The sequence below is a fragment of the Dasypus novemcinctus genome, chromosome 9 (genome assembly GCF_030445035.2).
Source record: "Dasypus novemcinctus isolate mDasNov1 chromosome 9, mDasNov1.1.hap2, whole genome shotgun sequence".
NCBI classification, from domain to species: domain Eukaryota; kingdom Metazoa; phylum Chordata; class Mammalia; order Cingulata; family Dasypodidae; genus Dasypus; species Dasypus novemcinctus.
Genome location: NC_080681.1, coordinates 12156959 through 12172369, shown reverse-complemented (window position 1 = coordinate 12172369; position 15411 = coordinate 12156959). Strand labels below are relative to the sequence as shown.

Below are 15411 nucleotides of genomic sequence, written 5' to 3'. Positions count from 1 at the left end.
TATGGCAACATGGATATACCTGAAGGACATTATGTTGAGTGAAGCAAGCCAGACACAAAAGGATAAATACTGTATGATTGTGCTATTAAAACTAAATATATAGTATAAATGCATTAATATATAAGTCACCAGAAAATAGAACAAGGGTAGACAATGGAAATCTGAGGGTTAATCTGTGCAGAATAGGTGAAAAGGTTGTTTGTAAATCTTTGAAAATGAATAGAAAAGTTGGAAGTATATCATAGTGTTTGTAACTAGCAGAGCTATTACATGGGTATGACTGGTTGAAAAGATAAGTCTAAGATCATGTATATTACCAGAAGAAAAGCTAGAAATGTGATCTGGGACTGTATAGCATAGTAAAAACTTGTGTAAAATATGAATATGGGTTCTATTGCGATATGACTGTCTTTATTAAATATAAACACAAATTAGAGGGAAAGAAACACAATAGAAGCTATGAACAGCAGGGGGAGCACAGAAAGATTGAGAGGTGATGCGCTTTTGTTTGTTTGTGTTTTGGGTTTTTTTAATTATTATTGGAATAATGAAAATGCTCTAAAACTGATTGAGGTGATGAAGGCACAACTATGTGATTATAGCAAATACCATTGATTGTATACTTCGGGTGGATTTATGTTTTATTAATATGTATCAATAAAATTGATTTTTTTAAAAAGATAACATTGGTGAGAGATAGGCTACCCACTCTGGGTAGCATTGGCTTCTAGAAAGAGAGGACTATTTTTTTTTTTTATTGACTTTGTAATAATATTACATCAAAAATATATATGTGAGGTCCCATTCAACCCCGTTCCCCCACCCCCCCTCTCCCCCCCCAACAACACTCGTTCCCATCATCATGACACATCCATTGCACTTGGTAAGTACATCTTTGGGCACCTCTGCACCTCATGGTCAATGGTCCACATCATGGCCCATACTCTCCCCCATTCCATCCAGTGGGCCCTGTGAGGATTTACAATGTCCGGTGATTACCCCCGAGGCGCCATCCAGGGCAGCTCCATGTCCCAATGACACCTCCACCTCTCATAAGAGAGGACTATTGAGTTTCAGTCATGCCCAAGAAAATGCTCCCTAGGTGGAATGCATTGTTTAGGATGAGGGAATTGACCTAGGGGACATGTACAAGCAATACAAAAAAGGTCGTATTCGCCTTCCCTTCAACCACTTCTCCCTGCATACGGAATGGGTTTGGGTGCTATTTCAGGGACAGCTAAGATTTTACCAAGCAGAGAATATAATTGGAAGACTTAACCTCCTCCTCCTTCTTCTCACAGCCCCCCTTGAGGATTGTAGAAAACAAATCTAGAAGAGATTCTTGCTCTGACCAACAGTGACATGGGCAGTTCCTCATTGCAGAGAGGGTCGCACATGACCCACACCGGAAAACATCAGTGTGGACCAGGCACAAACTCCCTCTTTCCATAAGAAGCAGTAAGGGAAAGCGACCTCGAAGTGGGAAGAAGCTGACAACTGAACTATACGAATTATTTCAAGAAAATAACCTCAGAGAACTCGGATGGATTCTTGTGTTTCCAATTTATTCAACAGAAAATAAATTGACACACTTTGGCTTTGGCGCCTGCCTTGCCACATTCCTGTGAGCAGCTAGGAACAGGCAGCTTTAGTCAGATCACCTAGAAGAAAAAACAAGAGCTTTCCCCAGCCTCTGGCACCAGCAGAGTTTAGCCTCCTTGATCCACAGCAGAGCTGTCTGGGTTTTCTTTCATTAGGGAGAGAGCACAGAGTTGGCAGAAGAATGGTTCCCATCTGTGGGAGCAAAATGATTATCAAAAGCAAAAGGAGTGTTTCCTGGCAGCTGGGTGGCAGGACCAGAGGACGACATCCTGTTTTTAGCCTCCACCTGGAGAACAAAGTCACTCTTCTTGGTGTCCACCTCAAAAGTCAAATTCTCCCCTCTTGGAGTCATAGCCTGCCCATAAGAAGAAACTGTCATCTCCCCAGAGGGAACAGTCACCACTTCAGGGGTCAAAGCCTTCCTCATAGGGGTCACGGTCATTCCTTCGAGGATCTCAGTCTGAAGGGGGGCAGGGGTTATAGCCGGCCCCCCAGGGGTCACAGACTGAATACCTGCTTGAGTCATAGTTGTCCCTCCAAGGAGCTCAGTCTTCGCTTTTAGAAATACAGTGAGCTTCCCAGGGGTCTCAGTTTCCCTTGTAGGGGTCACAATCCCACCTCTGGGGACAGTAGTCATATTTTTATACTTTATATGGCTCTCAGTGACCACAGTCTCTCCTCCTTGGGGATAAATTGCAAAATCAGTGACCAATGCCTTGGTCACAGCTTGGTTTCCAGGGTCGACTGTTGAGGAATTCATGGAAGATGAAATCCAAGATTGTGGTGAAGGAGTTGAGCTGATCTCTAGAGAAAATTATCAGAAAAGGATGAGAGTCCTACCCCTTCCTTCCCATCCTATTATTTCTATTAATTACTGGCAGGATTACTACTGGAGCTGCTCCAGAACTGCTCCCAAAATCCAGAATTGGGAGATTTCATAATGCTCCCCCTTGAGGTCATAAAAAAAATCCCACCACACAGAAGCCCTGCTCCCCACCCACACCTATCATGTTAACAAGGTCCCAAGCACCCATGAGCACTCAGTGGATTTGCTGCATTTCTGTTGAATGGCCCCAGAAAGGACCCTGCCAGTTCTTTTTACTTAAGCCTTCATTTTGGTCTCTCTGGCTCTACCCACAAAAAGACCTTGAACCCAAGACCTAATTCCTAAGTGGACCTTCTGAACCCCAGTCTCTTGTCCATAAAATGAGGATTATAAACCATCTCTAAAGATGTTTCTGGGGCAGCAGACTTGGCCCAGTGGTTAGGGCGTCCGTCTACCACATGGGAGGTCCGCAGTTCAAACCCCGGGCCTCCTTAACCCATGTGGAGCTGGCCCATGCACAGTGCTGATGCGCGCAAGGAGTGCCGAGCCACGCAGGGGTGTCCCCGCATAGGGGAGCCACACGCGCAAGGAGTGCGCCCCATAAGGAGAGCCACCCAGCGTGAAAGAAAGTGCAGCCTGCCCAGGAAAGACGCCGCACACACACGGAGAGCTGACACAACAAGATGACTCAACAAGAAGAAACACAGATTCCCGTGCCACTGACAACAGAAGCGGACACAGAAGAACACACAGTGAATGGACATAGAGAGCAAACAGCTGGGGCGGGGAAGGGGAGAGAAATAAAGAATAACAAAGTTGTTTATGCTCTAGCATGCCATACTGCAGCTCTTAACTGCCAGTGTGGCATCTACTATTAAAAAGAGCCATCAAAAAGAAACCTAATTCCCTTTTCTGGTCCTTGCTCCATGAAAGCAAGTGGACCAAAAGGGAAATAAGCCAACATATATTGAGTGCTAACTATTAGCCAGCATAGATTTCCTTCCAGATCTCATTTAGTTCTTATAATAATGTTATAAGTATAAGGCTTATTCCCATTTTACAAATAGGGAAAATGAAGCTCAAAGAGGTCAAATGAGGGACAAGTATCTAAACCAAGATTAGAAAACAGACTGCCTAACATCAAAGCTTATTCTCTTCCCTCAATGTCATGTTGAAAATACAAAGAGGTGAGGGCTCTCAGCCTTTAGACCCAGCAGAAGAGACCCACCAGGGCATGGCTACCTAACTTCCATCTCCAGCTTCCTGGCCATAGCTACTCACCAGTCTTCAACAGGAGATTCTTCAATACATGGACAAGAGGGAAAGGGCCAGTGCCACAGAAAGTGCCCCTGACATCATCCAGGTCCAATGTCCACACCATGGCCCCCCCAAAATGCTCTCTCATTATGAATGATGCCTGTAAAAGTAGCAGTCAGTCATTGCTCTACTGGCCCTACTGCAGACTGAGGACAATGGCAAAAATAGAAGATGGATTCCCAGAAGGCAATATAGCAGGGTTGTTAGAGGTGTAGACTGGATTTAACTCAAGCCTCTAGCACTTATTGGCTACAAGACATTGAAAAAGTTACAAACCCATCTATGTGTTAGTTGCTTCATCTGTAAAGTGGGAGAGGAGGAGTACAAATAACATTTCTAACATTTTTAGGAGGGCAGATTCAGGAGCCACTGAAACACGTCATCTTTGTTTTCACTCACTTTTAAAACCAGCCAGAATAAACTTCATAAAACACTGCTTATACAGGAGGGAGGGAGCGGTCATAGGTAGGTTCCTAAGATTTCAAACTTGCCTGCTGCACACCTGCTTTGAAACCTGATTTTGCCTTAAAATGCCACAGGATGAAGGCCGAAGACCTTCACCACCACTTAAGTCCTTCCAGAAACTGGTCTACAGTTTCCTCTATGGGACTTTACAAAAAAAACCTCTGCTTCACCCAAACTCTTCTTTGAACCTGATAAAAATTTTCTGGAAACACTAAGCCTTTTCGCATGTCATCATCTCCTGCTCGCCTCCCTCAGGAGCCTTCCCTGAACAAGCTGCCCCAGCCAGGTATCAGTGGTACTCCTTGAGCACTTAGCATGGTCTACCTTGTATTGGTAGTTAGCTGTTATGGAATCATGTGGTCCACATGGAAAAGAAGAGCTATAGTATCCTTTGGCAAAGCACGTGTAATCACAGCTTTTCTGTCCCTTCCCCTGCTTGCTTCTTCAGTGCCTGCTTGGGCGGACCCAAAGATTTCAGTGAGTCAATGTGCGTAACTTTGTATATTATTGCATACAAGAACAATCTGGAGCTAATGCTTTGCCCTTGGCCTTCTTGGGGAGTGGCTAACTCCTCACCCTCTGTCATGGCTCAGCTGTGGAATGCTTTGTGTAGTGAGATTTTGGCCGGAGAGTTTGCCTGTGGCTTTTATCCTGCAGTGCACCATGGAAAATGTGTACAAATTTCATGCTTTTGACACTTAACACTTCCCTTTCAACAGATCATCCTGTTTGAACGTAACAAAATAAACAATGTCTATTTGAGTGGGGGCGGGGAGAAAAGTTGTGTATACTGAGAACAGTCATTTCTCCCTACAGAACCTGGATCCTTCCTTTTAAAATAAGAGGGATGGACTAAATGGGAGTTTGAAACCCCACTTAGGACAAAAATTTAGGTATTCCTGAAACTTACCTGATCTAATCATCACCACCTTTTCACCCTCCACCCAATCTATATGTACACACATATGCACACATCGTACAGAGCAGGGTCCCAGAGAGAAACTTCATGCTGGGGCAAGAAAGGGTCAGGGTCTTACTTTGTAATTGAAGCTGACGGCATCATCATACCCAACCCACTTCTTCCCCTTGTGGGCATATGGAACAAACTGATGATCAATCCAGTGCTTCTTCGCTCTCCGGACAAAGGAGCAAATCTGCCAGGAGAATCACAAAGTCAGTTCCATGAAGCAACATGGAGAGAAGCAACAGCAAACACATTTGTTCCTTGCCCAGGGATAAAGATGGCAAGAATTCCTCACCAGGGAGTGAGAAGAAGGTAGACAAAAGAGGGCATGGAGGAGCCACCCAGGAAAGACCACCTCTCTAATTCTGTCTAAATTCCCATCACTACATGTTCCTTTCTCTACTGTCCAGGATGGAAAGAGAGGGAGAGAACCCAGGAATGGTTTCCTTAAGAAAACAAGTCAGGGTTTGGAAATAATACCAATACCAAAAGTACCAATGATAACATGCCCAACCCTTGACCACACCTGTATCTTTTCAAAGTGTTCTTATAAACTAGTCTCTCCTCTGTTCATGAGACCTTAGCACAAACTTCCCCATGCAGGTAGTTATCAAACTGGCTTTGGAACATCTAATAGATTGAACGGTCCCCTCCACCTAGGACGTTCTTCCCATCTTGTCATTCCTGCCCATCAGAATTCTTCCCATGCTTCAAAGCTCTGCTCAGAATCTACCTGTTCTGTAAGACCTTTCCAGAAATCTATAGCCACTTGAAACACTCTTGTGCTTCTGATTGCCTTCTGCTCTTTCTTACATTTCCTTGGGTACATGTCTGTTTCCTCTGCTAGACAGCAAACTTTGCTGAGATGGGGGTGGATTTAGGTAAAGGAGAAAGAACCTATAAGAGAGAATGTCTTGGAAAGCAGACATGGCTCAACTAATAGAGCATCCATCTACCATATAGAGGGTCCAGTTTTCAATCCCCAGGGCCTCCTGACCTGTGTATTAAGCTGGCCCATGCTCAGTGCTGCCGCACGCAAGGAGTGCTGTGCCACGCAGGGGTGCCCCTGCATAGGGGTGCCCCACGCGCAAGGAGTGTGCCCCGCAGGGAGAGCTCCCCTATGTGAAAAAAGTGCAGCCTGCCAGGAGTGGCACCACACACACAAAGAGCTGACGCAGGAAGATGATGCAAAAAAAAGAGACGCCGTTTCCCAGCGCTGCCAGATAATGCAAGCAGACACAGAAGAACACACAGCAAATGGACACACACACACACACAAAGAATGTCTTGGAATTGCTTCAAAATAATCTAGTAATGGGGAGGAAAGAAGTGGAATAGAGGTGAAACAAGATTTGTCATGAGTTGTCAGGCATTGAAAGTGGGTGATGGGTATGTAGTAGTGGTAGGGAGGAGGTTATAGTATTCTTTTACTTTGAATATGTTTTCAATTGTATACATTGGAAATATCGATGTTTTTTTTATTTTTTATTTTTTTGAGGTACCAGGGCTGGGGATTGAACCCAAGGCATCATATGAGGGAATCCAGTGCTCAACCACTGAGCTACACTGGGCCCCCTAAATTGGTTTTGTCATTTGTTTTGTTTTTAGGAGGTACCAGGGATTGAATCTTGGACCTTGGACATGGGAAGCAGGCATTCAAACACTTGAGCTACATCCACTCCCATTAATGCTTTTTCATTAGGTCGTATTCCTTCTTACTCCTGCTATAGCTGATCATCCCTCACAAAGGACTCAAATAACTTCCCCTAAGGAAAAAGAGAATATTGCAGACACTGGGTTTCTCTTGCCCCAGGAGACTAGCCTCTTACCCTGTCTCTAGTCCTCAGCCCTGCCCCTCCTGTGTCCTTGCCTTTACCCCAGCTGAGTAAAGGGACCCTAACTAAAAGACAGAGGGGCCTATTCCCATCACCTCGTAATAAGCCAAGAAGCCAGCTTGCTTGGTGTACTTCCCTGGAGATGAGGGTCCTTTAACTCTGGCCCACAGCCCATTCTCAGAGGCTTTTAGGAGGCGAAAGGTACGTCCATAGGTGGGGAGCCCCATGATGAGCTTCTCTGAGGGTGCCCCAAGTTTTCTCCAGTAAGTCATGGCATACGCCTGCGGATGGGAAGAGCACACCCCCCCCCCCAACCTTGTTACTAAGAGTCTACAGCCCGGGCTCAGGGGCAGGCATCTGGGCCATTTGAGAGCTCTTCTTTCCTTACCGAAGATTTGTGGTCTCCAACCAGAGATGTCAGGGGGCTATTGTGTCCTGTGAACCTTTCCCAGCTTCCATGGAAGTCATAAGACAAAACATTGATGAAATCCACGAGTCTGGAAGGGGCAGGAGGAGCCAGATTTTCAAGTCAGATCACAACACCAACTGTGCATTGGTCACCCAAGCTTCCCTCCCCTTCTGCCTGAGCAGTCTGCCCAGCCTGTGCCACACACTTGAGATGCTGTCACTAGAAGAAACTGCTGGTTAGGGACAGTTGCACATCTGGAGATATGCTGTGCAGAAGTATCCACGGAGCTCACAGCCTGGCCAGGAGTCAAAAAAGAAAACAAATACAATCGAGTTTGATATAAGAGAGCTGCAAAAATAAAGTGTTGGGGGTTCAGGGATAAACAAGCATAATTCTGCCTAGGAGAGTCAGGGAAGGCGCTGAAAAATAAGTATTTTAACTACAGCATGAGGGACAATACTAAGTTAACAGTGTAGTAAGGATGAGTAACAGAACAGTTTTACCAACTGGCAAAGAGAACCACAGCAGCGAAAGAGCTTTTGTCTTTCTGCCGTCAGTGAGCCATGGAAACCCACCTCCTCCAGAATCTTAGGTGCATCCAAGCACTTAACAGATTTCAGCGATAAGAGTCTGCACTGATTATCTAATTTAATTTTAACCTGGCAAATGACCTGTGAGGTAAGTACTATAGCTACCTCCATTTTAAAGTTGAGGAACTTGGTTCTCAAAGGGGGTGACCTGCCCTAGGGCAGCGGCTGAAGACAGGACTGCCTCCCCCACCTGGCCTCAGACCAGCACCCTGCACTCTGCTGCTTGTCTCTCCCACTTGCCCTCCCCCTCCAAGGCTGCTCTCCCTAAGGCAATCCCCTGCAGGAACACCCCAATCTCTTTTTTTGTTCTATACCTGCCTCAGTTTCCTCATCTGTAACATCTTGATTCTTGAGGCTCAAGAAAATGAGCCCAGTCTGGCATGTGCAGAAAGCTTTATGAGCCATTCTCCCCTGACTTTGGCATTTTTGCATGGAGACCTGTGTTCAGAACCCTGGGTCTGAGTAGGCATTCCACTTGTGTGTCTGAGGCAGCGGTTGTTAGCTGGCAATTGCTGCCCAATATGTTGTAGAGCTGTACCCTGGGAAGGCAATGACCAGACTCATTGGATTTCCTGCTGTGATGCCCAGTAATAGGCTGCACAGAAGACTCTACCCGTGGGGGCGGTGTTGGGAGGGGCTCACCAGTGGACATTCTATCACCTCCCCCCGATCTTCTAAAGAAAGCCTAGGGGTTAAAGGAGCTAATCTCTGTTCTCTCCCCTGCTCCTCTACCCACACCCCAAATTTACATTTACACTAGGGCAGGCACGCACATCAAGAGCCAAGAGCCTCAACTTTAAAATGGAGGTAGCTATAGTACTTACCTCACAGGTCATTTGCCAGGTTAAAATTAAATTAGATAATCAGCGCAGACTCTTATTGCTGAAATCTGTTAAGTGCTTGGATGCACCTATGATTCTGGAGGAGGTGGGTTTCCATGACTCACTGACGGCAGAAAGAAGCTCTTTCGCTGCTGTGGTTCTCTTTGCCAGTTGGTAAAACTGTTCTGTTCCTCATCCTTATGGTGGACACAACCATTCCAAGTCCACAGGATGGAGGAATAGAGTATGGATTAGAGTGGACTTACTGATATTCTATTCATGAACTATTGTGATTAGTAATCAAAGAAAATGTGGCATTGGTGTGGAGAAAGTGGCCATGGTGGCTGCTAGGGGTAGGGAGTGGGAGGAAGAGATGTGATGCGGGGCGTTTTCGGGACTTGGAGTTGTCCTGGGTGGTGCTGTAGGGACAGTTACCGGACATTGTATGTCCTCCCATGGCCCACTGGGAACGTGGGAGAGTGTGGGCTATGGTGTGGACCATTGACCATGAGGTGCAGCGGTGCTCAGAGATGTATTCACCAAGCGCAATGAATGTCTCATGATGATGGAGGAGGTTGTTGCTATGGGGGAGGAGTGGGGTGAGGGGGGTGGGGGGTATATGGGGACCTCATATTTTTTAATGTAATATTAAAAAAATAAATAAAGACAAAAAAAAAAAAAAAGACTTCTGCCCTCCAATGTTCTACCCCCAAGGTGGCATCCACTCACTTTCCAAGAAGACGCACATCGTAAGCTGTTTCCACGATGGCCGGGACCCCAGACACGGCAGCAGAGAGCAGCAGCCTGGAGCGCAGGGTGAGCACTGACTCTCTGTGGAAGCCAAGCAGGAGCTCCTAACAGGAGACAGACAGACAGTCAGCGGGAGGGAGACTGGCAGACAGACGTGGATCACCTGGGAAACATTTCCTGTGCCCCTTGAGCCAGGCTCTGGGGAATTCAAGGAGAGGCAGGCACAGGCTCACGAGAGAGGCAGACACAGGCCAAGGTAGTAAGTGATTTCATAGAGGGGTGGGCTGCAGGCTCAGGAGCACAGGATTCAGACCCACGCTCCCTGGGGGCATCCAGAAGGCTGCATGGAGGAGGCATCACTCAGGCTAGAGGGCCAGACCCAGACGCAGAGGAAAGAGCAACCCTAGGGCTCCTGCTCAGAAGCTCTTTTGCCCAGCGCCTCCAGGGTGACGGCAGCAGAGCAAGGGTTCTGAACCTTTTTTGTTCCAGGAACACCTTTGCCAGTCAGGTGAGAGTGTATTAATTAACATATACATTACACCCACACCAGCACATCCCCACAAGAATAATGTTCTTTTGAATTTCTGTTCAGGCTCAGGGACCCCTTGGTAAGAACCCTGCAGGAGAACATTCTGCCACCTCTCTCCTCCACCTACATCCAGCCTCGTGCTCCTCCTCTGCCACGAGCCCCGATATGGCCAAAGTAGAATCCTTTCTGGATTCTGGCAGTGCCAGACTGGCCTTACTTCAATTAAGAAGAGAAAATTCCAACGGTCATGCGTGGGGCTGCCTCTCAGTCCAGGGTACAAGAAGAACAGGTCGAGACCGTCAAAGCCGTGCATCCTCAGGAGCGATATTACGGAATCAACAAACTTTCTGCGGTTGATGGGTGTGGACATCATAGCGGTGAACCTGCACGGAGACCAAGGGGTGAGGCAAGGAGCGCCGTTCGCGGCACACACCGTTAAGGGCACGGCAGGTGCAGCTGGAGAAAAGGAAGAGAGACCTTTGAAACACTCAACCCTTCTTAAATGCCCCTCAGCACCAGGAATGGGAATTCAAGCAGCAGGGAGGAGTTGAAACCCAAGTCCTGTCCCTGGCCAGATGGCACGGGGGCAAAACGAAGAGCTGGCCAGATGGCACGGGCCAAAACGAAGAGTCCAGCTCTGCCCGCCCAAAACCTGGCAGGCCATTGACCATGTACTTTGAGTCTCTCTGCCTTTTCCTCAGGCATGACTACTGGATTCCTAAGGCCTGCTGTAGCACCGACATTCTTTCCTGACTGGATTTAGGGGAGCAAGCATGGGCCAAGGACCAGCACTTCCAGAAAGATCTATGAGTTAATCAGGGTCTAGGATGCATAACATGGTACAAAGTACCTGTGCTCTGACAAGGGGCTTTGGGCCCTTTTCTCTTTTGTTCATTTGCTTGTTTGTTTTTTTCCCCCTATTTTAGTTTATTTTCTCTTCCATAGTGAAGACACTATTGAAAAAATTCTAACTTCTTGGAGCTGAACTTTAACTAGCTAAGGACTAGTCAGGGCTAGTCCTGTATGCAACAGTTAGAAGAGTAAATAGATTCAGAATTAGACAGCCCTGGGTTCCATTATGTTAGCCACCTCCCAGCCTGGAGATCTCTGGGTAACTTCTGGGTAGAATCTGGCAGGTCTCTGAGCACCTCTGACTCTTGCTTTCTTTTTCTACAAATTTGGAATACGAACAACCACTTTGCAAGCTGCTTCTGAGTATCCATGAGATAACGTGTGTACAGAAGCTAGCCTGGCATCGGGCACATAGTCAGTGTTCAAAAAGTGGTCACTGAGGGAGCGGAGAAGCCTGGGGTTGGGCAGAGCTAGTTATTGCCTAAAGCCCCCCCAAATCCTTTCACTTTCACTTGGAGGTCTTTTACAAGATGCGTCCCTCGTCCGCCTCCCCCCTCCATTCCCCACTGATCCTCCCTCCTCCCTCCTCTTCCCAACTCTCCCACCCACCACGTCCTCCATTCTCCACTCTCCCACCCTCCAGCCTCCCATTCCCCCACTCTCCCAACCCCCACCTGCCCCAGGCCCCCTTCCTCCCTCATTTCCCCACTCGCCCCTCCACCGCCCCCCAAGCCTCCAGTCCTCCCGCTCAGTCATCTCATTTCCCTTAAGGTAGGAAGGTAGGCACTACCCCTGAAATAGGAGGAATGCTGCCCCAGAAAATCTAAAGGCAGCATGTCATCTTCACATGCTTTGTGGATGGTACAGCGCTAGGAGGAGCTGCTACCATGTGTTGACCACGTACTATGTACCTAGGCACTGAGCTCAGCATTCTGTTTGTGTCACTCCCTTGCATCCCATAAAACCCTTTCGAGGCTGATATTCCTGTCTCCACCCATAAGGCGAGGACACTCGGAGCCTGGAGTTTCGGGCTTATTCTTGTCCTGCACGACACTTTCCCCCACTGAGACGAAACCCCGCCTCTGGTGAAGGGTGGACGGGGCAAGTGTGAGTGCCCCGTTTTGTCTCCTTATTTCCCTGCCCCCTTTCTTACCCCCTGCTGGATCTTCCCTGAATCCCACCCCTGGAACTGGCCAGCACGCGGGAAGCATCTGCACCAGCTTTGCTCCTCACGGCCCGGCTGGCGTTGCCCTCTGGCCTCATTCCTCCCCTGCCTGCCCCACCCTCCCACTCGCCATCACCCCCAGTCCCAGAGAGAGGATGGGGCAGCAAAGTCTCACCTGGATGTGCCGAAATTCCACCCCCCGATAGACAGCAGCGTTCTCAGCCCATTGTTCCTGCGATGTGGGAGAGAAAGGGGGTCTGCCAGCTGCGTCCTCATTCCCCAGGGAAGCTACCACCGATGTTCTCTCTGCATCAACTCATTTAGGGAGCAATGGGAAATAGGAGGGGTGGGAGGGAAGGAAAATGGAAAAGGCAGGGAGAGGGACAGAAAGAAAACAAAGTCAAGAAAAGAGCACAAGAAAGAGGAGGACAGGAAAAGAGGGCAGAATAACCAACCCAAGAGCCATCTCAGGGTCTGTACAGGTTCCACCAAGCTCTCCCCCACAAATCTACAGTGTTTCCATGAAAAAAATAAATGAGTAGTCTAAAATGTGTCTCTTCACACTTCTTATTTAAAAGTGTTTATTGAGCAATTACTATGTACCAATTACTTTAGGTGGTTGGGATACAACAGTGAGGAAGACAGACAAAAGCTCCCTGCTCTTAGGGTGCTTATAATTTAGTGACATGGGGTTTTCCCTGCCCAATTTAACTATTAATGCCCTGACAAACCTCCCCTTGGAATGGGAAAGAACCCAGGAGTTCTGGGGAGGAGAAGATGTAAATAGCTTTTACCAAGCACCAGCTCTATGCTAGGCACTAGTCTAGCCATCAGGGATACAAAGTTATAGAAGATACTGCCCCTTTCCTTGAAAAGCCCACAACTGGAGCCTCAGGCCACAGATGGTAATAAAACCACTAGCCTTATGGCTTAATGGATACGGAGTTTCTGTTTGGGGGAATGGACAAGTTTTGGTAATGGATGGTGGTGATGGTAGCACAACATCGTGAATGTAAATAACACAGCTGATCTTTGTAGACTTGGAAGTGGTTAAATGGAAAATTTTAGGCTGTGCATATACTACCAGAATAAAAATTTTGAAAACCCATAGAACTGTACAACACTAACAGTGATCCCTATTGAAAACTATGGGTTACAGTTAATTGTGTAATTATAACAATATTGTTTTACCAATTGTAACTACCACACCAATTAACGCAAAGTATTAATAATAGGAAAACTCTGTGCAGCGGGAGCAGGGGGAGAGTATATGAGAACTCTGTACTTCCTGCACGATTTTTCTGTAAACTGACAACTTCTCTAATAACAAAAAATAAAATATCTATTTTTGAAAACCACTGGCATTATTGAGCATGTGCGAGGTGCAGGCCCTCTTGGTGGCACTGTAACAGCGGCAGGACATGAGGTCTCCCACCTGGGCTCCAAGGGTGAGGTGGGAGTTTCCAGGCAGAGACGAGAGCAACTACAAACACAAGGAGGCCAGGAAGAGCTGGGGGCGCTTATCCCGGGGAGTTCTCACATTAGAAGCAAGTTTCAGGAACCCCTTTGAGAGGCTAGCATTGGAAGAAGCAGAAGAAAGTTGAGGATGACCAAAAGAAATGGGCTTCATCTGTACATCCAAAATACAACTCCCCCGTCCCACCTGCGCGTACCTCTCCTTGAGCTTGTTGAACTCCGGGTAGAGAATTTTCTCATCCTGCAGATCCCTAGGAACAATCTGATGGTTGTCCATGGAGGCAAACGCAAATATCAGGTGGGTGCAGAGAGAGGGGTCCAGATCACGGGGTAAGACTGAGGCAGGGCCCGGGCGACTCCGTGCCCAGTTGGTGAAATAACACACCAGTTTGTAGGCAGCACCTAGCAGGGCACGGCACGCGTTAGTTGGAGCAAGGAGCTGGAGCTCAGCTTCCCCAGAACAGACCCCTGGGACTCCCAGCCCCAAACTCCCGGCAGCTGCGCTGAGGCCCGGGTGCCTCCCCGCCCCTGCCTTATGAAATCCAGGTCGGAAAGGACGCTCAGGTCTGGACCCTGGCAACAGCCAGTGGCTGACAAGCAGCAGGTGACCAGGACTCCTCTGCTCCATCAACTTGTGTCAACAACCCCCTGCGAGAGGAGCCAGGGCAGGGTGGGGGCCGCAGGGGACACTGAGCCAGAGACTTGGCCGGAGAAGTTCCCTTGCACTGGGGAGAGCACAGTGTCCTTACCGACATGGTGATTCAGCACAAGAACCAGCCCTGCGGGAAACAAAGGCTGGAATCACACACAGAGGCTCTTCCCCCAGGAGGGGCGCCCAGCACGCGCTCCAGTTGGCAGGTGCACCCACAGGAACCCAGATGCATGCACACAGAGCGACACACACCGTCTCCGCGTTTCTCCTTCTCTAAAGGTGAGCAGGTGGAACTAGACTTACCTAAGCTCCTCTTCACTCTAATAAACACCGCGTGCATACACACGCGCCTTGCACGGGGCCAGCGATGTTTTCTACCAGTCCCAGCAAAAACTCCAGGCTAGTGATTCTCACCCCCGGATGCACGTTAAAATGTATTCACCAAATGCAGTGAATGTGCCACGATGATGAAAGAGGGGGTTGATGTGGGAGGAGTGGGGCGAGGGGGGTGGGGGCTACATGGGGATCTCATATTTTTTTAATGTAACATTTAAAAAAATAAAGAAAATAAATAAGAAAGGCCTGGAGTCCCGGCTCCTCCCCAAGATTCTGAGTTGAGTGATCCGAGGAGGGCGCCGGACATCAGGCTTTGGAGGGTACCACCAGGCTTGAGAACCGCCGCTCTGATCACTCCCCCCTGGCCCTTCACTACGACCCTCCCACCTCTACCTAATCTAGGCGTCCTGAGTCCAGGCTGCTGCCCCAGGCACCAGAGAATGACAACTTGAGGAGCCCCCTGCCTCCTGGACTGGTGATGCTGCGAGGGGTGGGAGCGGCCACACTCACCAACCCACAGCAGCAGCCTCCCCATCTCGGCGGTCTGAACAGCAGTGAGGCCAGAGCCTGAGCCCCTTATGTGAGCGCCGCCGGGTCCAACCCTCCAGCAGCCCAGCGACACGCCCACCCAGCGCAGCGCTGAGGTCCCTGATTTATGAGCCGCTGCCACAGAGGCGCGGGGACCCCGCCCCGCCTCTCCTCCAGCCCCGCCTATCCTCCAGCCCACCTATCCTCCAGCCCCGCCTATCCTCCAGCCCCCCTATCCTCCAGCCCCGCCTATCCTCCAGCCCGCCTATCCTCCCCAGCCTATCCTCCAGCCCC

General features: G+C 48.6%; 1 protein-coding gene across 2 annotated transcripts; it reads right to left on the bottom strand.

Moving 5' to 3' along the window:
• Positions 1–1546: 1546 nt before the first annotated feature.
• OVGP1 (oviductal glycoprotein 1) lies at positions 1547–15193 on the bottom strand. 2 transcript variants are annotated; one of them, XM_058303050.2, is made up of 11 exons: positions 15100–15193; positions 14351–14380; positions 13799–14003; positions 12301–12357; positions 10326–10491; positions 9559–9683; positions 7398–7506; positions 7105–7290; positions 5248–5364; positions 3710–3845; positions 1547–2406 (listed from the first exon to the last, which is right to left on the bottom strand). In XM_058303050.2, the coding sequence occupies exons 1-11, from the start codon at positions 15122–15124 to the stop codon at positions 1754–1756; spliced, it is 1809 nt and encodes a 602-aa protein (XP_058159033.1). In that variant the 5' UTR covers positions 15125–15193; the 3' UTR covers positions 1547–1753. The 2 variants fall into 2 exon arrangements, with proteins under 2 accessions (XP_058159033.1, XP_058159034.1); XM_058303051.2 differs by lacking the exon at positions 14351–14380 and having other exon boundaries at positions 15100–15192.
• Positions 15194–15411: the final 218 nt, after the last annotated feature.